Source organism: Xiphophorus maculatus, chromosome 7 (assembly GCF_002775205.1).
Source record: "Xiphophorus maculatus strain JP 163 A chromosome 7, X_maculatus-5.0-male, whole genome shotgun sequence".
NCBI lineage: Eukaryota > Metazoa > Chordata > Actinopteri > Cyprinodontiformes > Poeciliidae > Xiphophorus > Xiphophorus maculatus.
Window position 1 is genome coordinate 30,646,989 of NC_036449.1, and position 24,677 is coordinate 30,671,665.

Sequence of the window (24,677 nt, forward strand, 5' to 3'; positions counted from 1 at the left end):
GCCTCCAATTTACAGTTTTTATTAAATTATTTCAGGCGTTTTAATATTTTGTGCTGGACTCTAAAGCAGTTCCTCTCCAGCTGGCAGCAGCAGAGGAAATCACTTTTTAACAAAAGTGATTTTTATTTCCATCCATACTTTAACTAGAACACTTCAGGTTCAGAGGGTGCTGGTTCCCATCTCCAGGGGTCAAAGGGCAAGAGGAAGGGTACACACTGGACAGGTCACCAATCGCTCACTTGGCTGATTTTTTTTTTTTTCAAAAAACAATTTTTGTAAAAAATTTACTTGGGGCATTATTTTTGGAAGGTCACCATTTTATTTTCAGAATAATAAATATTTCTTATACAAATTATTCATAAATATTTTTTATGCTGAAAATAAAATGGTGACCTTCCAAAAATAATGCCCTCAGTAATATTTTTACCAAAAGTGATTTTGGCTACAAAAAAAAATAAAAATCACCAAAACTTTTTTGGGCCAAAAAATCAAATGAGCCAAGTGAGCGATTGGTGAAGTAATTATGGATTAAGAAGAGATACATGAATTAATGATCAGGTTCGTGTAAAAACAACAACAAAGAGACACACAGGGGAAACAACCATGTAGACACACTGTTCCCTTTATTTTTTTGAGCAGTGTATATTTCCTGGTCTCCTCTTTTTATTTTATAGAATGCATTTCTGCCTCAGTATGCAAATGAGAAGGGTGGTGGGTGTCTTAAAGCTTCAACTTCTGCCCATTGGATGGTGTTGCACTGCACAGCTGAATCTAATTTCATCTAAGCTGGCCGTTTAGATTAAAGATGTCGGCCTACGACCAGTTTATCAGTGAGCTGAAGCCTAGCAACTTTATTAGAAAATAATAATATAACTCCTGACTTTTTTTCTGTAGACACTCAGAAACTGTTTCAGATGTCGACCGTCAGGTTTTTCATAGTTTAGACGAAGCGGCTGGAAGTAAAAAGACAAATAAATGTAAAAAACAACCCATGGAAATAAAAAGTACTTCCTGGAGAAAATAAATCAGAAACAAAAAATATATCTATATAGGAAAAACAAAAATACATATTTTGACAAAGTATATTTATAACAAACAGGCAAAATAAAAAATCTATATTTCTGCTTTTATATTTAATTATGTCAATTTTGGTCCTCCATAAGTGGTAAACTGTGTTTGTATAACCTTCAAACATTGGATTAATTAAATTCAATTCAATTGTTGAAATTGTGTTTATTCATATAGAATCAATTGACATGTCATCTCAAGGCACTTTACAAAAAAGTCAATTCAATCTAATCGTACATACATTCCAACTGAACCTAATCAAACGATGCATCAAGAAAAGTTTATCATTCAGTTAAACTCAGCATGTTCTGGAAAAACCTTTTTTTTTTAATACTTATTTTTTATTGAACATTTCTGAACACATACAGTGGAGAGGTATCAATACATTCAACTTCATATACAATGTTGGACAACCGTGTCCATATTTAGCTGGATACAAGAATTCTCCTTGCGTCTGTAGTCGCTCCATTTTTCCCATTTAGCAACAAACTTGTCCTCCTGCCAGGATACTGCCGTCTGGCTCCTCTCCTCGGGTGAAGGTCCGGTGTCGTTCTTGTTCTCCATCTCCAGTCCTCGTCTCCTCATGTCTATTGCAGCTTCCTCTGCGTTGTTGTAAATCTTGATCCCGTCTGACCAGTGAATTAGTGATGGGATTTTCGGCTCCTTTTCGAGATGCGGCTCTAATGGCTCTTCTTACTGTGGAAAGCCGGCTCTTTCGGCTCCCCATATATATTTTTGACATTATTAATTAATTAATAGCTTAAACCTAATTTTATAATACTTTGTTTCATTATTGACATTGTTAAGCACTTACGATGAGTAAAAATGCCGCATAACAATGCTATAGCAATACCGATGCGTGTGATGTCCACATGTGCAGGTTGTCTGTCGAGCCTGCACGATAGAAAATGCTGACTTTGCTCAGTCTGCACTCTGCCCTGGAGCTTGATGTAGCATTAAAATGAGTCCAAATCTTGCTCCGTTTTCTGTCACTCATTTATTTTCACCTATTCAGTTCTCACACTGACTCCCCTTCTTTCTGTGCTTCTTGACGCTCAGTGAGTGTCTGTACATAAACACCTGCCGACGAACGCTATACAGCTTGGCCAACTGCCTGCCGTTTCCACAAAAAAAGTGGAGATAAACTTTTTTTTCAGTGTTTTCCCGCCACATAATTAATTGAAACTATGTGTGATTGGTCAGATGTGTGGAGCACACGCTTGACATGAGGGCAGTGGACCGACCGAGGGAAAAAAACTCTCCGCTGTAGCACTGGCAGAAGAGCAAAACGCGCAAGGAGAGGGAGAAGGAGGGGAGAGACAGCGAGGCACCGCAGGACAAAAAAAAAACGATGTGGGGAAAAACTATCGGCTGTGGCACTTGCAGAGCACAAGCACAACGACAGGGAGGCGGAGAGACAGCGATGTACTGTAGAAAAAAACCGGCTCCCAAATAGGATCCTAAAACGGCTCCCATTGTGGAGCCGGTTCCAATCGTTCACTTCAAAGAGCCGGCTCTTAGAGCCGGATCGTTAGCGACCGACACATCACTACAGTGAATCCGTATTTTAGTCATTGGCGTCTGGAAGCGGATCTTTCGGTCTTTCAGAGCCTTTTTAATCTCGGAGTAGGATTTGCGTTTTTCTATTACCTCAGTGCGGTAATCATGGTCGAAAAATATCCGCTTCCCCTCGACTTGGATTTTCTTTTTCCATGCTTTTGTCAGGATTTCTTCTTTGGTTTTGTATTTAAGAAAGTTAACCACTATGGACCTGGGTTAGCTTCGGGTGGAGGTCTCTTTCCAAGGCTTCTATGAGCCCGCTGGATCTGTAACTCGGTTCCGACCGGTAGGGCTAGCTCACGGTGTAGCAGCTTCTCCACCCTTTCTTGGACTAACTCGTTGTCTTGTTCAGCCACGTTGTAGATTCTCATGTTGCAGCGCCTGCCGTGTCCTTCCAATTCCGTTAGCTTCTCTTGTAGTTTTCTCTGCTGTTTTAAAAGGTTCAAAATGGCGTCCTTCGCTTCCATGTTGCTCTTCCAGCTCTGCTATGCGGCCCTGCGCCTCAGTCATGTCTTCTTGTTGTTTCTGTATTTCCGCATCATTCTGTGCCACTTTTTTCTTAATTTCTTCTTTAAAGCCCATAAATTCTCGCTTCACCTCCTCTTTGAATTCGTCTTTGAATTTTGTGAGATTCTCCTTCACCTCCTTTTTAAAGTCTCGGATTTCCGCCGTGATGTTATGTAGCCCCTCCAACACGGCCTGTAGCTGACTCGAGTTGCCGCTTTCTTCTTCCATTTGCTCAACGTCGGGGTCGCATACTTCTGCCATTTTCTTCCTTATGCTTCTCTGCTTGCGTCCTCCACTCATTTCGTGTCTGGTTAAAGTTGTATTTTGACTAATTTCCTTGGATTAGGGAGGTTTTTTTTTCCTCGACAAGAGAGCTCGAACTTATGCTGCCATCTTGCTCCGCATCCACCGGAAGTCCCGGAAAAACTTTTTAATATATTCTACGTTGAAGTTCTTGAGACCAGTTCGAAGATTTTGATTTGAAAATACTGTCATGTTCTGTGTTTTCTGTGTATTTATTTAGAGTTTTCTGTGTCTCCGAGTCTTCTTGTTGTCCTGTCTTCCCCTTGATTGTTCCCAGGTGTGTCTCGTTCTGTGATTACCCGCTGTGTATTTAACTCCACCTGTGTTCCTTGTTCCTCGTAGGGTCCTTGTCTTGCAGTTGTCTAACGTGCGTGCTGCCATTCGTGTCATTCGTGTCAACGGTTGCTACCAGCGTCAAGCCCTCGCTTCTGCTCGGCCGTGCTGGACTGTGTTTTTCTTTATTAAATTCAACTATTCCTCCTACCTGGGTCTACAGCGTCTGCCTCACCACCCCTCACCGCACCAATTCATGACAAATATAACAAATATATTTTCAAATCAAAATAATTAATTAAATAAATTATTTAATTTATTTATTAGTGTGGCTAAAACATAAATAAATACATTTTATTTTATTAACTATTAATTAATTTCTAATTAATTAATTATTTAAATGTAATTAATTATTTAAATTTAATTAAAAATAATAAAATTATTTTATTAACCATGATTATTATTCTGGTGTCCTCTTTCTAGATCTTAATTCCTCGTCAGAGAGGTTGTTCCCAATGAACACAGTGTCTGGAGTTAGTCCTGTCACTGTATTGAACTCTGACCTCATACAGTTCAGAAGGATGACCTTTGCAGCCTGGAGGTCTTTTTCAATAAACTGCGTTTCAATTGCAAACTGTAATTCTTCAACCTTCTCCATGTCATCAAAGTCATCAATCATCAGCAGTACAGGAACCCTCGGTGTTTGTTCATCATATTGATACATTAATAATTTGATCACCTGATCAGCCACATTAACAAAGTCTGACTTTTCCCTGAGGACGGCACAGCGATATTTGTCCCTAAGGGCCCACAGCACATGCATGGCCAAGGTCGTCCCACCACAACCAGGCAGGTGGAGGAGATTGAACAGGACACAAGCTGTTGGTCGGGAGCATAAATCAGGTATAACAGTATTCATGATGTAATCAAACTGGTCCCGTTTAATGAATGGTGTTAATCCAGGTAATTCAGAGAAATGGAAATTCCACCATGATACCTTCCCACCTCTATAGAAGTTCTCCTCTATGGCAACTCTGTCCTCGTTTTCTCCTTCACACTGATTCACACACAGGATCTCCAAAGTATTCAAGGTTTGCTCAAATTTTCTTTCAAGACCAACCTTGCTCTCACCCCCACACGGTAGGAACCGTTTGGCTCTGCGGTTTTCTGACCAGAGACTGAGGACGGTTCCATTGACTTCAGCAAAACTGAGCTCAGAGATACATCTGTCAGAGATGTCGACTCCACACTTAGCCTGAATGAGATCCCTCCATGAAATAAATGTGCTCTCATCGTCACATATACAGAGGATTTGTCCTGACCCTCCGAGCTCCTGCAGGAACATACTGAAGGTCTCAACAAGGGGATCCATTACTTCACTGACTGTTGATAAAAGTAAGAAAATGACAAGGAACCTCTTGTTTAGCACTTCTCTACGGCTTGGATGAGATTTGTTTGTCACGATGACATAATGTTCAAAATTGGACTTATCCATTGAAAAGGCTCCACCTGTAATCATGTTAATCAAGCTGGAGCCTTGAGTTGTGGTTTTTATTGGTTTAGAGTGCTCCTCCTCTGCATTCTTACGTCGCTGTGCTAGTTCAGGTATTTTCTTAACAAACCGCCTGTACTCAACCATAGGCTTAGCAAATGTAGTTCGGGCAAAAAGGCTCCTACAGCTAGCACCATCTCTGATGTAGAACTTTTTCTCTCTAGTCTTTGTCTTGCGATGCTTCATGTTAACGGTTTGGTATTCGTTTTCTCCACAGATGGCAAACTGAGGCTTAATGTCCACTTCAATCACAAACTTGTCAGAAGATGCTGTATTTCTGTTTAGAACCTCAACAAATCGAGGAGTTTTAATACATTTATGAGCAGCATCTCTGTTCTTGTTTTCAAAGTAATAATCAATGGCTAATTTTAGGGCTTTTAGGTACTTTTCTTTGCTATTAACAGCGACCCCCACTATCTTACCATGAGGTTTGTCTATTATTCCAAAATGTATGGTACCATTGGTACGACTATTCATGCAGGCAGCTGCAAACCGAATGACCTCAGTGGTGAACTTCTCCAGTTGATTTTCATCAGGTGTATTGATAAAAGCTTTAAATTCATGACAGGGTTCAATAAGGTCTGAGGCGCCTGATTCTGGGACACTAAGAATGCTGTCCTTTATGTATCTGTAAGGATCATGGTATCTACCGAATGGATACGGCTCAATCGAGCAAAATGTCTGCTCATCGCTTATTAACATGATTAACTGATTTATAAGATAAATAATTTCACCTGGTACAAGTTTCACAACCTGTTCACTTAAATCTGATACCTTAAAAAAAAGGACTAAAATCATAGATTTGTTTTTCAAACAGTCGTCCACATCCTTCTGTCTGAGGGCCCAGTCTGAATTTAATCCAGTTGTCGATGTCCAGGAGCAGATCTTCATCCTGAAATATAAATAAAAACTTAAGTCTTTCTGTTCTCCAAATTAAATTTCTGCATTTTAAAATAAATCTAGATTAATTAATTATTTATTAATTATGCATGAATTCTGTATTTCTTCTTAAAATTAGAAGTTTAATGGTTTATACTTGTATGTGTGTAATTTAAAATAACCTTCAATATTTGCTTAAAGGTATTGTTTTCCAAATAGCTCACCGTTTTTGGTGGTACTTCAGATTCAACATCTTTTTGTCTTTTTCTATATTTTTGGAGACTTTCTTTGCACATCCTCCGAATCTACAAATTATGGATCTGGTTAACTAGTCTCTCAGTGCAATTGATCAAATTTTCTCGATGAGAAGTCTGGGCACAGGAGAGCCCTCTTGTCCTGCAGGGATTCACCCTGGATTTATTCATGATAACAGGATTTCTGCCGTTTGCAGATTCCTGGCTTATTGACAAATTTGTGACGTTCTTGGCCGAACTAGTGAACATTCAGACTGTTGGTGTGGACAGAGAAGCAAGTTGGATGTGAGTCTGAGACTCGCAGCCCAGCTGAGGACTCTAAAACTCACTAATGGAAAGGAATCCATCTAGGAAAAGTTGCTAGTTTTGGATCAGTGGAACAACCAAACTAATTTAGATAATTGGGAACTGAGATGTATCGGAGAGACTTTAGGGAAGATTGAAATTTATAATCTACCCAACCTAAGACATTCTATATCTGAATTGGCTTTCCCCGTGTTGCCTTGGCAGGGCTGCAGATTTCTAATCTCCTTGAAGATATGTAAACATAACGCTCCTTCCCACCTCCTGTTATCCATGCAGCTGTGGAGCTGAGCGCTCCCAAGGACATTCCATTCTAGCAACCCAGAACAGGGATGAGAACTTGGAACCCAGAAAAACTACTTTAGCAACTACTTTTTAAACTCCATTTCTCCTAAACCAGAAAAGGAATTAGACCAGAGGATACTTACTTATATTATTTAGCAACCCTGAATGGGAGTATCTAGTTTATTTACTTTGGATCAACATTATTAGCTTTTTCTTCTTTTAGTCTTTCTTTTGGTTTGTTTTTTGTCTTTATTCTAGACTCTTAATAGAAGCTAAGATACATTTTACATCACTGATTTGAATATTTGTCGTTTTAGTTTTAAACTTTCAAAGTAAGTTAAATTGTTTACATCCAGTGATGTCAGATCACTTTTTTCAGTAACCAGTAATCTAACGCGTTACTATTTCAAATCCAGTAGTCAGACTACAGTTACTTATCGAAATCACTTTGCGTTACTATTTTCTTTTGTAATTTAATTTTATTTCCTCTACGCGTCTTGGGGAGTGACCACCGTTTCTATGCGACAGTATCAGCAGTGACAGAAACGTGAACAATGGAGGGAGACGAGCATTTTGTTACTGGAAAAACAGGAACTACTTTGAGTTTCGCTCGCCAAGTCCGACTATTATAAGCAGCTTTCGGCTTGTTTTTTCTAAAGTCACTTGCACATTTAATGAGTCGCGGGCTGCAGTTTTTGGGCTTGGAAATAAGTAGACATAAACCCCCGAATTTGACATCCAGTTAGTTTTAGTCAGGCTCTCCCTCTCCATCATTTCCCAGATGATCTGTCCCGCTGTGTCTTTGTTAATGTCAAGTTAATATATTACCTGTTGCTGACGTCGAGCTTCGCTTAGTGCTCAAAAAAACAAACATCATTTACATTCATTGGAAGGCTTCATATTGTTTTCATGTTGCCCGTTTTACATATTTTGTCCACTTGATGTCGCAGGAGAGCAAATGAAGCTCTGCGCGCCTCAGCTCATGAGTCAAACAATGGACCTTACCAAGCTCCGCCCACAATCGACCCACCTGACCGCAAGTCTCACAAACAAAGCCTGGTTGTTTCTCTGTAAACATGACTGATTAGTGAATCATTTCTAGCAGATTTTCACAATAAATCAGCTACTAAATGGACAGAGGAACTAACAAGTTCATGTCATCATCTGGGAGGAGGTTACTGGTTTCTCAGTCACAAACTGGTTGCAAACCTGAGGCCAGCAGGTGTCAGTCCGTTATGGTAGATCTGAACTTTGACCTCAATATGAGAAGCTACAGACTGATAGGAGGAACCAAAGAGCTCTGTAAAGGTAAAGGCAAATCTTCTGAAGTTGGGATATAATTCATTTAATTTCACATAATTACCGCGGTAGAAGCCATTTGTTTGTTAAAATTTTATGAAATATATTTGTTCTATTTGATGTTTGTTGTGAATGACGTAAACTCACAAACAACGAGGTAATTAGTCCAACGGTTAGAAACTACAGCGGCTGTAATGAGCCACAGCAAAGGGAAACAAAGGTAAAATAACCTGAACAGGTGATCAACTCAAAACCACTCCTACCTTTTTACTCTCTCTCTCTTTGTAGTTTAAGCACACCTGTTACCATGGCAACCGCCTGCACCCCGCAAGACGAGCAAAGATTAGTTAAAAACATAACATTCAGTTCGTTACGATATCAAGTTTCCAGGCTTGATATTTATTTATCGATTATTAATCAGAGCTTCCCTGAACACAGCGATGGTTGACTGACTAGCTGTACTTGGTGCTAACGTGGCTAACAGGAGTAACAGTTTAGTCCAAAGCCTTTTCTGCTAAAATAAAATCTTTAGTGTATGTCAGATACAGACACATTGCATGTTGATCTGTTTAGCTAACATCAGACTGTGTAGCAGACAGGCTTCAGGGTGTAGAAGTTGTATCAGTTCTGCCTTTATGCTGCACTTAGCTAACGGGAAGCTAAGGGTGTTTGTGAGACCAGGTAGAATGGGCATCAGCCAATGAAACGCGGCCCTGTTATAAGGTCCATGGACAATATGCCATGAGTAGTGGTGACGTACTAGGCCTGTCACAATAACAAATTTTGCTGAACAATTAATTGTCTCAAAAATTATTGCGATAAACGATAATATTGTTTGAAGATCTTTTTACACTGATTTAATGGAAATGACGTAATAATGATGTGATTTCCTGCCAAAGTTAGATACACTTTATTTTCAAAAGAACACTAAACACTGGAGCTGATAAACAAAATAAACAAAACAACCAAAAACAAAAATAAAATGGATTCTCAGTCTCCATTAACAAAAAACTCACTTGGAAAAAAAAACTAAACAACATAAAGCCAAAGTGGAAATAAATACTGCATTCAACCAAAAGATTATGAAGTCTGTATATTATGTTGCCCTTCAGTAATAATTAGATTTAAATAGAGAAAATGGGCACATCGCCTACCTGATGCAATAATTCACACTACATGATTTTTTGCTCCTATTTTTCCCCTTACAACAATCTTAGCATGTTGGTCTTTCTAAGATTGTGTGGTGTGTTACAGTAGATCCTCGTTGCCGCTCCGATCTAAATCAGGGTTTTCCCCGACTGGGAGCTTTAACTACACCTGTTGAATGTGACAGGCAGCCAATCAGAAAGCGTGGATTCTCCTCAGTGTTTTCTGAGGGTAAATTACGGAGGGGAATCTCTAACAGCTGACACGGCGCAACCCGAAGTCCAGCGGACATTGGAGATGATATGTGGAAACAACATTAATGTTTATTCAACATGCAAAGAATATAGAAATGACAAGAGGAGGAGTTGGAGCGAAATTGCTACCGCAGTTGATAAACCCGGTAACTTTTCAGCTGTTCTTCGTTAACGTGACGTAAACAGGTTCTAATGATTTTCATTCAGTCAGGACTTTACGCTGACACTAGCCACATGCATTGCAGGTAGATTGTAGTAAAGCATTGATTAATGCCTGGTTTTAAAATTAGTTAACTGAACTTGTAGCCATTATTTTGTGCCCATTGTTGGACACCACACGGCAGGACCGAACCCGATGGAACCGTTATACCTAGGATTTCTGTCGGCTAATGTGTGATCTGTCAGGTTTTTAAAATGGGCCACAATCAGCCTACAGCTCTAAGATCGTGTCTCTGCGCTGGGCTTTACACTGAGGAAATGAGGAAGGGGGGGTCAGCGGAGAGCACCGGAGTTGAGCCTTTTTTCATTCAGTGTCATTAACAGAAAGAGAAAAAGGCTGGAAGAGACGATAATGCCGATAATTAAAATTACGTCATAGTTTTAATTTATTGTACGATTAATCGATTTATCGTTTATCGCGACAGGCCTACTAACATTAAAATTTTCTCCACAAAGATTGTTTCCAGGTACCTCTTACTCCCATTGTTTTTAACCATAGCTGCAAGAGCTGTACCATGAACAAGATGCAAAAGTTAAAATATTTGCGAGCTACTGGTACAACAACTGAGTTTTGTTGTGTGCCGTTGTGTTCAGTAATTAGCCTGTACCTTCCAGTGCTTAGTTTTTTCATTTTCCTGCTGATATCAAGGCGACAGAGGACCGTAGCAAAACTTAGCCACTAAAGCTAACACACGGTTTGTAGCTGCCTGGTATTTCAAACTTGAGGATATTGAAGATCCAGCGTCAGAAATAGGAAGACGGACATTAAAAGGGACAGATGTTCGTGCTTCGTTCACTGGAATAATTTGTTGGAGGAAAATAATGCGGGAGGAAATTCACTGCAAAGGGAACAGGCCGAGAACAGAGGCAGCGATTCGGCACAAGATAAGTCACTGTGTGTGTTGATGTATGCGTTTGTGTTATATATACGCAGTTTCCCCCCAGATTAAATATGGTTATATTCATCTTTTCTCAAACTCCTATTAAGCATTATTTGGGGATGCCATGTAATGAATAAATTACTCCTCAATGTCTGTTTTTTATGTGGGGCATTCACACAAGAAAACCAAAGCCTGAGATTTTGCTGGAATTTACAGAGGGCAGCGATTGTAAATCATGTTAGTCAACATTCTTGTGGTTCCCAGTAAATGAAACCTAACCAGTCCACACAGAGGAGTCACACCCACTGGTTTCATCAACTCTTCAACAGTTTCTTTTAATCCACAATGATGAAAATTAAAGTGAATCTAGTGAATTTACTAATTTAAACTATTTTAAATTAGTTTAAATTGGTTAAAGCAGTAAAAGTTATCAGGTAATAGTAAAATGTCTGCTGCCCTAATATGGTCATTATGAAACCAGGAAATGACTGACATGTTCATTCAGCACATAATGTTACAAAGGAGAGTCAAGAGAATTAAATTTTGAATCTTTTTGTGAAACAGGTAACATGTTTTTTAGTTAGTTTCCATAAAATTATATAACTTACCGACTCAGAGAAGGTCAGAGTTTGATGCTGAGCGATTTACCAACAAGTCAGACTGACGACAGAAACCAGACGCTGAACTGCAGAGAGGAGAGGAGAGGAGAGAACATGAGGAAGTCATGAGGAGAGCTTTTATGGTCAGTACATGACTAACCAGTCCACACAGAGGAGTCACACCCACTGGCTTACACTTCTTTTCTTCCAGAATAAATAAATACATTTTAATGGAAACTAATTCAGCTTGACAGGAAGGTAAATAAATTCTTTTTTTCAGTCTTTGTAACAAAAAGCTTTATTTTGTAGACCTGCAGCCAGTGTTGTACCAGTTGATCATTAACAGCTAGTTTGGCTCAATCAGGTTAAAAAACTGATTCATGTTCATAAAACTAGTTTCATCTTAAAAACAACTTCAGCCAGTCCCTATTTATTTCTTTCTAAAATGGTTTTATGGGTCTAGTTCAGGGGTTTCCAGTATGGAGGTTTCATAAAATAAATCAATCAATAAGTTAATCACTGATTCTGGAAAATCAACACAATGGCCTGTTAAGCAGTTCCTAGATATCTGTTCCTCCACATTGCCACTACTGTGCTGTTCTACTTTATACCGGATTAAAATGATTTCTGTTAATTAAAACTGAATGGTTATTTATCTGAGAGCTACAGAAGTTTAGATGTTTCTGATTGAGCCAGCGAAGCTTCGCCCTGAGGTCCGAACCGTTCCTCATCAACCCGGTGGATCTGTGCCTGGAATGAGCCTGACCTTCACATGACTGACGCTCACCGCCTACAGTTTCATCAGCTGGTTAATGAAACTGTTTATCACATGGAGCTATTGTTCAGTAATCTTGTTCATATTTGGGAATCCTATAGATTTATAACTACACTAACAGATTAAATTGATCTGATTTCCATAAATGTAATCTTGTACATACATTATTAAAACACATGTAGATTTTATGCCACTGATTTGAACATTTGCAGTTTGATTTAAACGAACTGAACAGATTCCTCAAGCTCTAATGAGATCATGTTTGTTTACTGTTTCCTGAAAATGGACAATATGTCAAGACAAACAATGAAATTATTAATACACCAACATAACAGTTTGGGCCGGTATCAGCATCCAATATTTACATTACTGTTATGGCTGAGAACCAATATTTTCTTATGTATTTCCCAAAGCTTTCCATGTCATAAAAAAATTACCACACTGCTGACGAGCTTCACTAAAACTCCCACAATCCTTCACTCTGGGCCAGATTAGGAAGGACTGGGCCAGAGCCAGGGTTTGTTTGGGACCCCAAACATTTTCCTTTTTTTGTTAATACATGCATATTTTATACAGATTGTACTTTATGTACGACTCATAGTCAAGTCACGTTTATTGGTATAGCATCATTTCAGTTAAATGTGCTTTACATCATAAAAACATCAGACCGTATTCAAACCTTATATTCTGTCAAATACCGTTATCAAAATCATCAATACACATCAAATATGTTGATCAATGTTTCATTTATGATGTTTCTAAGCAGCCTAACCAGTGGAGCAAACCATTACAGGTCTGGGATAAAATCAGAAACTAAACTCTAATATTCAGTAAATGATGGATCAATAAACTCTTCAGGATTCAGTCATCAGTGATTCCACTTAGCAGCTTGTGGCACAAGATTCCTCCTCTTTCACTGATATTAGTGTCTCTGACTGATTGCTGTGGTATCTGCTACAGCTGATGGAATAAGAAAGAAAACATGTCAGTGGGGTCAGAGGTCAGGACGTCAGAGCTTCAGCTTCCCGGCCAGCGGGCTGCTGGGATAGAGCCTGGAGAATCGGCCCAGGGTCCAGATGGGGAAGACGTTTCTGTAGCAGGTGTAGCTGATGGCGCAGCTCTTGTTGAACACACCAGAAATGTTTTCCTGAAACGCAAAAACAAATGTTTTCTCACCGTCGCTGGATTTGGTTTTAGCAGAACGATGATCAGAATCAAAGAGGCGTCGATTCACCTGAGGCCAGTCTCCGTTGAGAAGCTGCTTCTGGACCAGCAGCTGGACTCCTCTCTCGATGGCCTGCTGGTCAGGATGTCTGCAGAAACACCAGGAAACCGTCAGGAACCTTCTGAGCTCTTCCCTGAAGTCCAGCTCAGTGCCTCACCTGACGGCCATGAGTCCCAGCAAAGCCCAGCAGGTGTTGTGGATCTGAGCCGCGGCGCTCTGGACGTAGCGCCGCTGCTCACACGACTCAAAGTCCTCCCCCCAGCCTCCGTCAGTCATCTGCTGCTGCAGCAGGAACCGGCACGCTTTCTGCACCTCCACCGGGACGTCTCTGGTCACAAAGAGGACGACGTTTAGAGTCAGAGTCCCTAAGAGGCAGCAGAGGTGAGTTCGTCCGTCTTACTCGGCCTGGTAGGTGTGACCCATGCAGGCGAAGGCTTCCAGACCAAACCAGGTTCCATATGTGAAGCAAACTCCCCAGGATCTGAGGAACAAGCAGAACAACACCGAGTTACGTCTGGTGGATCCACCAGGAGAGAAAAACAGGCTCACCCCTCCCAGGATCCGTCGGTCCTCTGAACCCGCCGGCAGAACTCCAGCCCGTCTCTCAGGGTGGATCTGAGCAACAGGCACAACTTCAGCTTTCTGAAACTCTCTGAGTTTTAGTTGCTTTCTCCTTCACTTCATAATAATCTGTTTATAAAATTATTTTATTCTAACCTCAAAAACACTCCACAGATTTCCTGCTGTTATTAAACCTGAGTGAAAAACCTGTGAAAGTTTAATCTCATTTCAAAAACTCAAACTAAACACGTAAAATCCAAGAATTTAAAGGAAAAATCATTTTTATGATGCAAAAACAAAAACATTCTCTGAACTTTGTCCTACAGAAGATCAGCATGTAGTGATGATAAACTACATGAGTAAAATACTGCAGGAAAGTCAGACTTTCAGCTGCTTCCTTTCACTACACACATCCTTTAAACAGTTACTGATTGGCTCACTAACAGGAAGTTTTCTCTTCCAACTGTTTTTGGGAGAAACCGGCTGATTCTGTATCAGAATAAAGATGCCGGTCAGAACCTGAGCAGAATTCAGGACTTCTTAACATTTGAATTTGAATTTCACTGTTAGCTCTGGGTTACAGTGAGCATGTGTGACACTTAGACTTAGACTTGTACTTTATTGATCCCTTGGGAAGACTCCCTCAGGAAATTGAAGTTACCAGCAGCTCCCAGGCAAAAAACAAAGATAACACACAGTAAGCAAAAGTGCAAAAGAATACAAAATACAAATTAAATACTAAGGTACACTGAGCTCTTAAAACTGCAGTGGAGTGCTGGGTTGTTGGGTCTCTGTCCTGCTGGTTTTTGATCCTCACTGAACAAACTGATATGAAATGTTCAGCTGAACTCCCAACTGTAAACTCAGCTGCATTATAATTTTTTCCATGAACATTTCTTCATTTTAAATATGTAATAATTGTAACTACCGAGACCTGGAAGCCTGAATGTAAGTGAAAAGTAAACCATGCGCCCTGCGTGTCTTAAAGTCTGTTGTAGTGAAGCCAGATGACGGTGACGCAGACGGATGTTTCTCTACCTGATCTCTGCGGCGCGGTGATCGGGGTGAACCTGGAGGAAATGCCTCAGCGCCTGCATGGCTGCAGACGTGCACTCCACATAGGTGTAGTCTATCATGATGTCACCTGGTGCAGATGAGCAGAGCTCCGAGTTAAAAACTGGAAAACCACATCAGCCCTGAACCTGTGAACAATCTGAAGATTCAATTCTCTTTTCATGGAGCCTAAACTGCATGAAGGGGAAAATAAAACTATATTTAATTTTATGTTACTGCAACAGTCAGATTTGTAAACATCTTTAGAAGCAGCGATTTGCTCTGAGGCTTGATGACATTTACCAAACACTTCAGACGGGTTGAGCAGCTCCAGGAGTTTTCCTCCTCGTTTAGTTTCATACGTAGCAAATCCTCCGTCTCTGTTCCTCAGGCTCAGCAGCTACAAGACAGCAACAGGCTGGAAAAACTCAGATTAAAGCAGGCGGAGCAGAGAGGCCTTCAGCTGCAGCTCTGAGTGGAGACACAGCCGTCCCAGTCCTGCCATCATGGAGCCACTGGGACGGTCAAAGGTCCAGAGATTCAGGCTTCGCTCACTGCAGGTCTTCATGCTCGGCTCTGGGTTTTGCTGAAATCTGATTTATTTTTGTTACTAAATGTTACGACTCCTGTGTGAACGGTTTTCTGCATGTCCAGACGAAAAACGTAGCCGCCACCAGCAGCGCTCTGTTTACGGTAGCAAAGATGGCCGCCATCTCTGGATGGATTGTAAAGTTATTGAGAGCGACAGCAGATGAATAAACAGAAGCTGATAAACAGAAAGCTAACGGCTAACAGCAACAGCCTTCAGTGGAACTGCAGCTTCTGACCCGGTTCTGATCCGATTCTGACCCAGTTCTGACCCGGTTCTAATCTGGCTCTGATCTGGTTCTGACCCAGTTCTGAACCGGTTCTAATCTGGCTCTGATCTGGTTCTGACCCGGTTCTGTTTGGATTGGACTGAAGTGTTGAGCGGTGGTGCGTTCACTGACTCAAGCTGCTTTCGTTGTCATTTTCAGACATTGTTTAGACATAGATATAGAGACATAGATTTACCGTCTGGATTTTTCTGCTGCTGAATTTTAACGTGTTTCAGATAAAATGCGACATGACGACAGACGATCAGAGTGAGACAACAAACTGTCAGGACGGTGAATCCACACAGAATCTAGTCAGATGGAGGAAATTTCCCAGCATGCATCACAGAATCTATAAAAGCACCATAATAATCCAACTCACCACATTAACGGCGTCGTACAAACGCTGCGAGCTGATTGGCTGTCTGATGGAGGGACAGAGCTCCTGCAGCAGCATCACCGACTTCAGGCCCTCCGCCGTGCAGTCGGCCACGATCCAGCCACAGTCCCGCGTGCTGAACGGGAAGCCGCCCTGACACACACACAGAGACGTTCATGGTAAATATTTCCACACAGATAAAAATATCCAAGTTTGTTTCTTTGAGTTTGGAGTAAATTTGAATCATTTCTGAGCTATTTGCTGTTGTAATGTGATTTTTCTTGCACCTTGTTCATCTGTCTGTAGTATTTCTGGTATTCAGGTGGATTCTCAGGAATCTGTTGAGGTGGAGGAAGAGACTAACCATCAGAAAACATGTTCAGATGTCCATGTTAGCTTACAGGAGGAGGCGCTAGCGAGCCACAACCTGCGTGACCCTGAGGAAGTCATGGGCGTCATGGAGACATCCGACCAGGTTGGGGTCGTCCTGCGCTCCAGCCTGAGGGTTTCCACACAGAAACAACGTCAACAAGCAGCAGAGAAACATGGAGGGAAAAGATGGAGACGCGTTTTCATGTCACCTCCAGGAAAGCCTGAACGGCGAAACACGTGTCCCAGAGCTGAGAGCCGTTGGTTCCCTGAGGACGAAACGACACGAAGAAACTTTACTGACAAACACAATGAGAGGAAACATCTGAAGCTCATTCCTGCTTCACAGGTTTATTTATGTTCCAACTACAAACTACAGTGAGTTTATTGAGTCATTGATGTGACTGAGCAACAAGAAGAAGGAAAATTTATTTCCTTCTTTAGTGGAACTGCAAAAATCTGGAGGGATTGATTTCAGCAGTAAAGAAGCTAAATGTCTGATGTTCTGCAGAACTGAATCCACAGATTTTACTGCTCTGTAAGTTTTCACACCCCGTCAACATTTCTCAGTTTAGTTGTGTTGAACCCAAAGCAGTGAGTAATGAGATGATGCATGATTGTGATTTTATTACAAATTACAAATAATCACTTCAGCACAAAAACCTTGTGTTGAAGTGATGCTAACTCCCACCTGCAGGTGGCAGTATTTCTTTAACTACACTGATGTGAAAAAAAATCACAAAATTTCTCGTAAATATTTTTAAAGTAGCACCAAATAATCAGTAATTCTGACTGCAAAAAATAAATCACTAAAACAATTGCCAAAACCAGGCAGGAATGTTAAAGTAAATTATTTATTTTCTCAAAATGAAAGTGAAAGATCTGAAAATAAAAACAGGAGAAACTGTTGAGGGCTAAATTCTCACCTGCATTTTCATCCCATCCAGTCCCAGCCTGTAAGAAACACAAACAGCTGCTGAACTGGGCGGTTCTCCTCCATACTTTCTATGTTCTACGTTCCTGATCAGAACGTTTCTGTGAGTCTGGTTCCAACTGACCACAGGTAGTCTGGGATCCTGGAGACGTGTTCCTGAAACACGGCCGACGTGGGGCCGTCCACGTACCAGCGAACCAGCATGTTGATCGTCTTCGAGATCTGCACCGAAACATGAAAACCGTTTCCTCAGAGGTCCGACGAGTTCCTGGGGAAATGATTGGTCCTCACCGGCCCGATGCTGATGCACTTGGTGAAGCGGTCGTCGGCCTGGATGTGGTCATACAGCTCTCTGACGGCCATCTTCCTCAGCGCGACGCTGTGATGAGCTTCATACAGGTTCAGCACCACTGCAGACAGGAACACCGTGAGTCCAAACAGCTGGGAGAAAAACGACATTATGAAGGAAACATCTGGAACAGCTCAGTGCCAGGATGACCCTTGACCCGATGCAGGAAGTGGGAGACAGATGGATTCTGGCTAAAATAATAATAATAATGTGGACATTTCCTTCCCATGCATGAAACTCCTTCAGTAGCAGGCTGCTGCATCCTCTGTGCACAAAGGAGCGTAATCACAGATCCTTCCTCCCAGCAGCTGGTAGACTTTCTATTAATTTGTTCAAATTTCTGATGATATTTAATATTTTTCCCTTTTTTCCCAGTCTGTTACTGTTAGATCCTTATTTCTACCTTTTTATTTTTATATTTTGTACCTCTAACTTGCTGCTAGTTCACCTGGATTCCCCAAACTAATGACAGATATTTGTACATACCCACTTTCTAGCAGTTTCTATATTTTCTGTTTTGGTAGATAATTTTATCCACAGTGACTTACAGATGAGGATAAAACAAGACATTTTAAAAACAAGACATTTTAATGAGAAGCAGCAGCACCGCTAACTGAAAAGCACCAAACTAATGGTGTTTAATGGGAGCTAATGATGTAGCGCTAATGTTTACACGCTCCATATATAAATGACAAAATATGTTCCAACATAGAGTATGTCTCTCAACAGGGTCAAATTTTCCATGACAGACTTTCATGTTTCCACTTCAGGAAGTGATTCTCTGGACAAACTTTTCACTCAGTTCCAGTTTTGTTAACTCTGTTGCTGTTTTAGCCGAACTGACGACTGAAGGGCTTCAGCCATGAAGAACAGCCATAGATTTTAAAGTGTTTGTATTCTGCAGCATTGCATTCTGGGTACAGAATCAACGTCATTTGCTTTCACCCGAACATGATGAGACTCTTAAAACAGTTTATGTGAATTTTTACATGAATTTGTTTTATTAGCCTCCCTGGTTGGTTGTTCATGATGAATTCTTCCACAAACCTCTTTTGTTCGTTTGCTGTATTTTTGCTATTTGCCCAATAAGATTTCTTTAAAATAGAGAGAAAGTGAGGAGAGGAAGTGGAACTGCTGCTTAAGATTCTTTACCCACTTCAAAATAAAAGCATGAATATAAACGTTTAACTACTTGAAGAATTTTAACTTTAAAACAGATATTGTACTTTATTAAACTGAAAGTTTGTAAAATAACCAAGTAAATTTGCCCTTTAAAGTTTATTAGGGAAAGCTAAGTGCGATAAACATTTATAAACTAATAAAAATTAGCTTTGCTGTTAGCGGATTAGCACGACAAGTAAGCCAGGTTCAGGCTGGTTCACGGCTTTGGTCAGAACGTCTCCAGACTTCCTGGTGTCGCATCAGTGACTCTTAGGATGGATTCTGATTTTCTACTAGAACCAGAACCTCAGCGGTACCACTCCACATGGTTATGAGTTATAGTCAGACGGTTCTTACTGTAGGCGACAGAGAGCAGCGAGCTGTGAGGAGTGTACAGGTCGCAGGCGGCCACGTTGTTCCGCTGAGCAATCCAGTCAATGGAGGCGAAATCCTGGACGAAAAGCTCCTGCAGGACAAACAGAAGATTCGGTTTGTGGAGCGATTTAACCGCCTGTTGCTGTTTGCAGCATCTTCCCTCCTGCTTCTGTTAGTTGTAGTGGAGCAGTTTTGCTTGCCGTGTTTTTTGGTTTTTGTGTGTTTTGTAATTTGCATCTTTCATGTTTCTGCAGCGTTTCATCGTTCGTTGCACATTTTCACCTGGTCACTTTTTACCAGAAGCATAACTAGAAACAAGTTATTCAACTCTGAAAGGAGTTCAATTCAGACATGACAATCACATGTTTAGGATGTTAATGAGTTCAATTTGGACTTTGGGGGAAAAACTGAAGTTTTTGTTTTTGTTTTGAGAGATAAATTAAAGGTTTAATGAATCACAAACTGTTTTAAAGAGGAATGATGAAAATTCACCCCAGATTTAATGTCTCCAAATGCTGCAGTTCAAAACAAGACTCTATCTAAGGTAGTCCAAATAAAATATATGGTGTCACCTGTCGAAGGCTGAGAATTAGAGGGTCTTCCTCTGCCGACATCCTGACAGCGTAGCAGTAGCTCATCGGCAGGTAGACCTGGCGGCAGTGGCACCACAGGGTGGATGGGTGGGCTGGCATCCAGGCGGGGAAGAGCCTGAAACAAGCAGGAACCGACTGAAAATGACCCGACACTGGAGAAGACATCAGCAACCAAGCAGCCAAAATGCAAAGTAAAACTGTGTCTGCCTTTAAAACCCAGAGCTGAGTGTGACCCACCACATCTCTGGCAGCAACGTGTTCAGTCCCTCCCAGCTGTAGACGTTCAGAACAGCCAACCAGAACTTCCCCCACGATGGGATCCCGACGGCGCCGCCTTGAAAAAGACACACGGAAAACACCAACGGTTCGTTACAACGTTCACATGTTCAAGGGAAGCAGCGACTGTGAGCGACTGGATCTGATCCAAACCTTTGCTGTGCAGGTTGTTCCGAGCACGAACCAGATCTGGATCATCAGGATCAACTCCCAGAATCCTCAGAGACGTGTAGCTCAGCGCCGTTCCAAACACTGTGGATTTATCTTCAATGTGTCTGAGGCAGAAACACGAGTTTTTAAAAACTTTTTGAGTTCAAAGGACAAAATAACTCTATGTCTCTTCATCCTCAATGCCTGAATGGCCTTTAGTTCTGAAACTTTGACTTCCTTTGTTAGGCGGTTCTGCAGTTAAATGGCCACTAGATGGCGCTGTTTCCCAAGATAAAAGCCTGGTGTTGACTCACAGCCCCCAGCCTCCGTCTGGCAGCTGAACGGAGCGCAGGTATCTCACCATCTCCTTCTTCCAGGCCTCATGCAGAGGAATCTTAGCAACATGACATGTGATAAGGAGACCTGGGAAACAAACACAGGCAGAAGTTAAGGCTTCATTCACATCAGCTCTGTTTAATCTGCTTTTATCAAACTGGACTTAGTTTGCTTAGAAAGTCCGGTTCGTTTGTCCTGTGAATGAGGATCGAACCAAAAAATCAAACTGTTCTGCCTTAAACCCTCAGTCTGGGTTCGAATGGATATGTGGATTAAAGCAGGAAGGGGATTGCAGCGCAGGGCATTCTGGGTAAATACAACCAAAACAAACATGCTAGCCTGGTGCTAGCAGTAGAAATGGCTCGTGGTCTTTAGCCGAAGACAAAAGTGAAATTCTCCAAACGCTAAAATCAGACGCCTCCATTTTTGTTTAGCTTGTGAAGGAGGAAGTTGTTTTCATGTCTCCTTCACAGTTTTTCATGTTTTTTCCTTTAGTAATTTGTTGTGCAGCGCCCCCACAGGCTAGGAGGGGAACAGGTTGCTCAAAGGGTTTGGATCGTTTTACACAGCAAACCGTATCAGCTGGAAATGTAGTAAAGTTGAAGTTTTGGTTCCCAACCGAACAGAGTCTACTGAACTATCAGATGTGGAAACTGTAAATGCTAGGCTCCAGGTGAGCTGGTTCACCTGGGAGCAGGAAGAGGGGTCCACCGTAGTCCCCGGCCCAGTGGCCGTCCTCAGCCTGGAGCCGTCTGTAGAAGTTCATACCTTTAACTGCAGCATCCAGAGCCGTTTCAGAGGCCGAGGAGTCTGACACAAACTGACTCTGTGGACAGAAATTAGGATCAGACCTTATTTCTTTACAACACACCTAAAGCAGCCAGACTTGCTCCAGTTCTTTGGGTTTCTCAGGGTTTTATTTAGATTGTGTTGCATTTACAATCAACAGTCCAGTTTCCCTTCACTCAGTTAAAAAGCTAAACTTTCAGGAACCAGAGATAGAAACTAAGCTCTAATTTCCTAAAGCATTGACAACCGAGGCCCTGAGTTTTACAGAACAGTTAATAGAGTGAAATGTGGAGAAAGAGAAAAAGACTGAAGACCTACGATGTCCAGACCCAGAGAATGAGCTTCCAGCATGGTCTGCTCCCTGCTGGGCGTCTCCTGGTCGTCCACGTAGCTCCAGGTCTGCCTGCCCTCTGCGTTTCTCAGCCTCCAGCGGCTCAGGTCTGTGGCCGGCTCCGTCTTAAACGGCCCGCCTCGCCTCCGCAGCTGCCTGCCACAGAAACAACCAAACTGCAGGTCAGATTTTACCTCAGAAAATAAAGAGTTTCTACAGAAACATTAACAATAGCAGGAAATAGTTCTGCTCCAGGTACTGCTTATGTATCATCAGTGCATGAATAATGTGTGTGATATTATTAAGGGACTGTTGTCCTATGTTTTCCATGCTAACAAGATATTCAGTCCCTTTGATTCCAGCTGGCCCATTAAAGACTGGGCCAGTCTTCTCTTTAGTTTAAAACTTTCAGCTTTTAAACAGCATTTATACAAAGTTATGTTTAACTTTGTGACATGATAGGTCCGATTTGTTGCAACAGAAATGCATCTGACTATCAGGTAAATATGTTACTAATGCTGGATCTATAAATGGGAGAAAACAGAATCTGTCCGGCTCCACTTTCCAAAAAGTCCAAATTAAAAGGACAGATTAGGACTCAGCATCGGTGGGCCCGTTTCAGCCTCACTACTTTCATGGAGAAAAGTGAACAACCAGGAAGTTGTTCTACCTGGATTATTCACAGGTTCTGGACCAGAAACAGACCCATGCCTAATTCTGATGGCCTAGTCAAAGCCCTCCCTGTCTCCGGTGATTAAGCTCTTAACAGTTTCTGCATCACTACACTTTATAAAGTCACATATTGACACTTTATGGACAGATTTTTAAATATAATCTATCAAATTAACCTCGTTATGGTGAAACTGATGTAAGTTGTTTGGTTTTAAGTTTTTTATGTTACAGTTAAACTCCAGAGTCACAAACTTCATTTAAACAGAAAGTAAAACAAATACTCACGTTCCTTCAGACATTTCTGCTGATAAACTCAGAAACTGGATTCTTCTGAAGGATGTGAATGAAGTTCGTCACCCGGTGCTGAAAGTCCACCTGTTGCTCGTTTCGTGGGAGTTGTAGTTCCCACAGCGCCGCTCACTGGTTCAATCAACACAAGTTAACACCACATTTCCCATGAACCCCTGCGGGAAGCGGCCTCTGAGGCGTTTGCTGCTTGGTGAATGTGGAGAGACATGAGCAGAGACGCAGCTGGCCAATCACAGGCGGGCTGGGCGGAGAGAGGGCGGGACTATGTCGAGTTTGACCAATGGGATTCCTCGTGAGGTAAACACAACACATGTGCTCATTGTGGACCCGATGAAGGCACAAAGTACAGTCTAATATTGTAAATGAACATATTATCAAAGCGTTTAGGTCTCTTAGTTATATTCTGTTTACATTGAATGAATTTAGGACTAGAATATTACATGAGACTAATAAAAACAACAATACAGAAGACTGGGTTCAATAATAAACGTGTTAAAGACCTGCTTAATGGTTGGCGTTTTCAAAAAATACTTTAAATCTGACTAACAAGAGAATGCTGATTCTAGTTTAATCATTTAAGTTCAGTCAATAACCAGTTAAGAATATAATATAAGATATAAAATCAATAATAATTGTAGGAGCTATTTCTCTATTCTGAGTTAAATCTTAGAATTTAGATTATTTACTTTATTTTTATTGCCTTATTTTCTGGTTAATTTATAATTGGAAATTTTGTTTAATTCTAGTTATTTAGAATAAGTTTTTGGCTAGTAGTTCACTTAATTAGTTAATTAATTTCAGTTTGGGATATGAGTGTTTCACATATAGATATGTAGGGATTAGGTAGCTCTTTATGCACATGGGTGGTCGCATGGTTTTGTACCAGTCAGTCAGTCAGTCAGTCAGTCAGTCAGTCAGTCAGTCAGTCAGTCAGTCAGTCACTCAGTCACTCAGTCAGTCAGTCAGTCAGTCACTCAGTCAGTCATTCATTCATTCAGTCAGTCAGTCAGTCAGTCAGTCAGTCAGTCACTCAGTCACTCAGTCAGTCAGTCAGTCAGTCAGTCAGTCAGTCAGTCAGTCAGTCACTCAGTCAGTCAGTCAGTCAGTCAGTCCACCAGTCAGTCAGTGAACAGGTGCAGGAATCAGAGCAGGAGAAGCAGCAGAATCCTATCACTGCCTGTAACTGTGAATAAAGCAACAAAGCCAGAAACCTGGTGCATCAAGTGGCTATTTGAGTTTAATTCACTTTTACTTTGATCACCTTGAAGTCTTAAGTTTTTGATTTTTGAATTTTGAGTTTTTGGACAGGTGGGCAGGGAAGGAACTGTTATTTCTTCAGACTCAGAGCTGAACAAGGTCTAAAGTCAAAGGAGGAGAGCAGGACTGGATACTTTGAGTAAAGTCAACTGAGTCCGGACTGATGCGTTCACTGTCAGTGTTAACATAAATGTTAAAGTCCCTCATCATTATCACCTTGTCAGTATTTAGCAATAAATTATGTTTATGTTCATATCGTCTAGAAATGAGTAAGGGCCTGTAATTATTTTATGTTTCTGTTCAGAGTATTTATCTTTATTTCATTTGAGGACAAGCCGCAGTAGAGCCGATACTAAGCTAGCGCTAAGCGCTAAGCGCTAAGCTAACTGAGCTAACGAGTCTTTTCCATGTGGGGAAACACAAAGTGGGACACGAAGGATTCCCAAAGAGCAAAACGCTGCAACAGAAAATATGCTTGGAAATATCTATGTGTTGGAATAACTTGATAAGGTCAAAATGAGATCAAATCAAGTCTCAAACAGCAAGA

The 24,677-nt window shown here is 41.2% G+C and overlaps 3 protein-coding genes across 3 annotated transcripts; all 3 read right to left on the reverse strand.

Moving 5' to 3' along the window:
- Positions 1-2,544: 2,544 nt before the first annotated feature.
- Positions 2,545-3,682, reverse strand: LOC111609296 (uncharacterized protein PF11_0207-like). The gene is given in 2 exon segments (XM_023336737.1): positions 2,545-3,101; positions 3,103-3,682. Coding segments are annotated over 2 exon segments (603 nt in total). The 5' UTR covers positions 3,436-3,682; the 3' UTR covers positions 2,545-2,831.
- Positions 3,683-4,106: 424 nt separating this feature from the next.
- On the reverse strand, positions 4,107-11,523 carry LOC102216476 (sterile alpha motif domain-containing protein 9-like). The gene is made up of 2 exons (XM_023336719.1): positions 11,392-11,523; positions 4,107-6,155 (listed from the first exon to the last, which is right to left on the reverse strand). The coding sequence occupies exon 2, from the start codon at positions 6,152-6,154 to the stop codon at positions 4,172-4,174; it is 1,983 nt and encodes a 660-aa protein (XP_023192487.1). The 5' UTR covers position 6,155; positions 11,392-11,523; the 3' UTR covers positions 4,107-4,171.
- Positions 11,524-12,408: 885 nt separating this feature from the next.
- On the reverse strand, positions 12,409-23,444 carry lss (lanosterol synthase). Its single transcript, XM_005798141.2, has 22 exons — positions 22,850-23,444; positions 21,880-22,048; positions 21,460-21,598; positions 20,751-20,859; positions 20,440-20,561; positions 20,248-20,344; positions 19,990-20,125; positions 19,400-19,508; positions 17,824-17,942; positions 17,657-17,754; positions 17,525-17,552; positions 16,811-16,867; positions 16,657-16,728; positions 16,517-16,567; positions 16,233-16,382; positions 15,300-15,396; positions 14,982-15,087; positions 13,932-13,997; positions 13,783-13,863; positions 13,540-13,710; positions 13,392-13,470; positions 12,409-13,304 (listed from the first exon to the last, which is right to left on the reverse strand). The coding sequence occupies exons 1-22, from the start codon at positions 22,861-22,863 to the stop codon at positions 13,167-13,169; spliced, it is 2,208 nt and encodes a 735-aa protein (XP_005798198.1). The 5' UTR covers positions 22,864-23,444; the 3' UTR covers positions 12,409-13,166.
- Between the last annotated feature and the right edge of the window lie 1,233 nt (positions 23,445-24,677).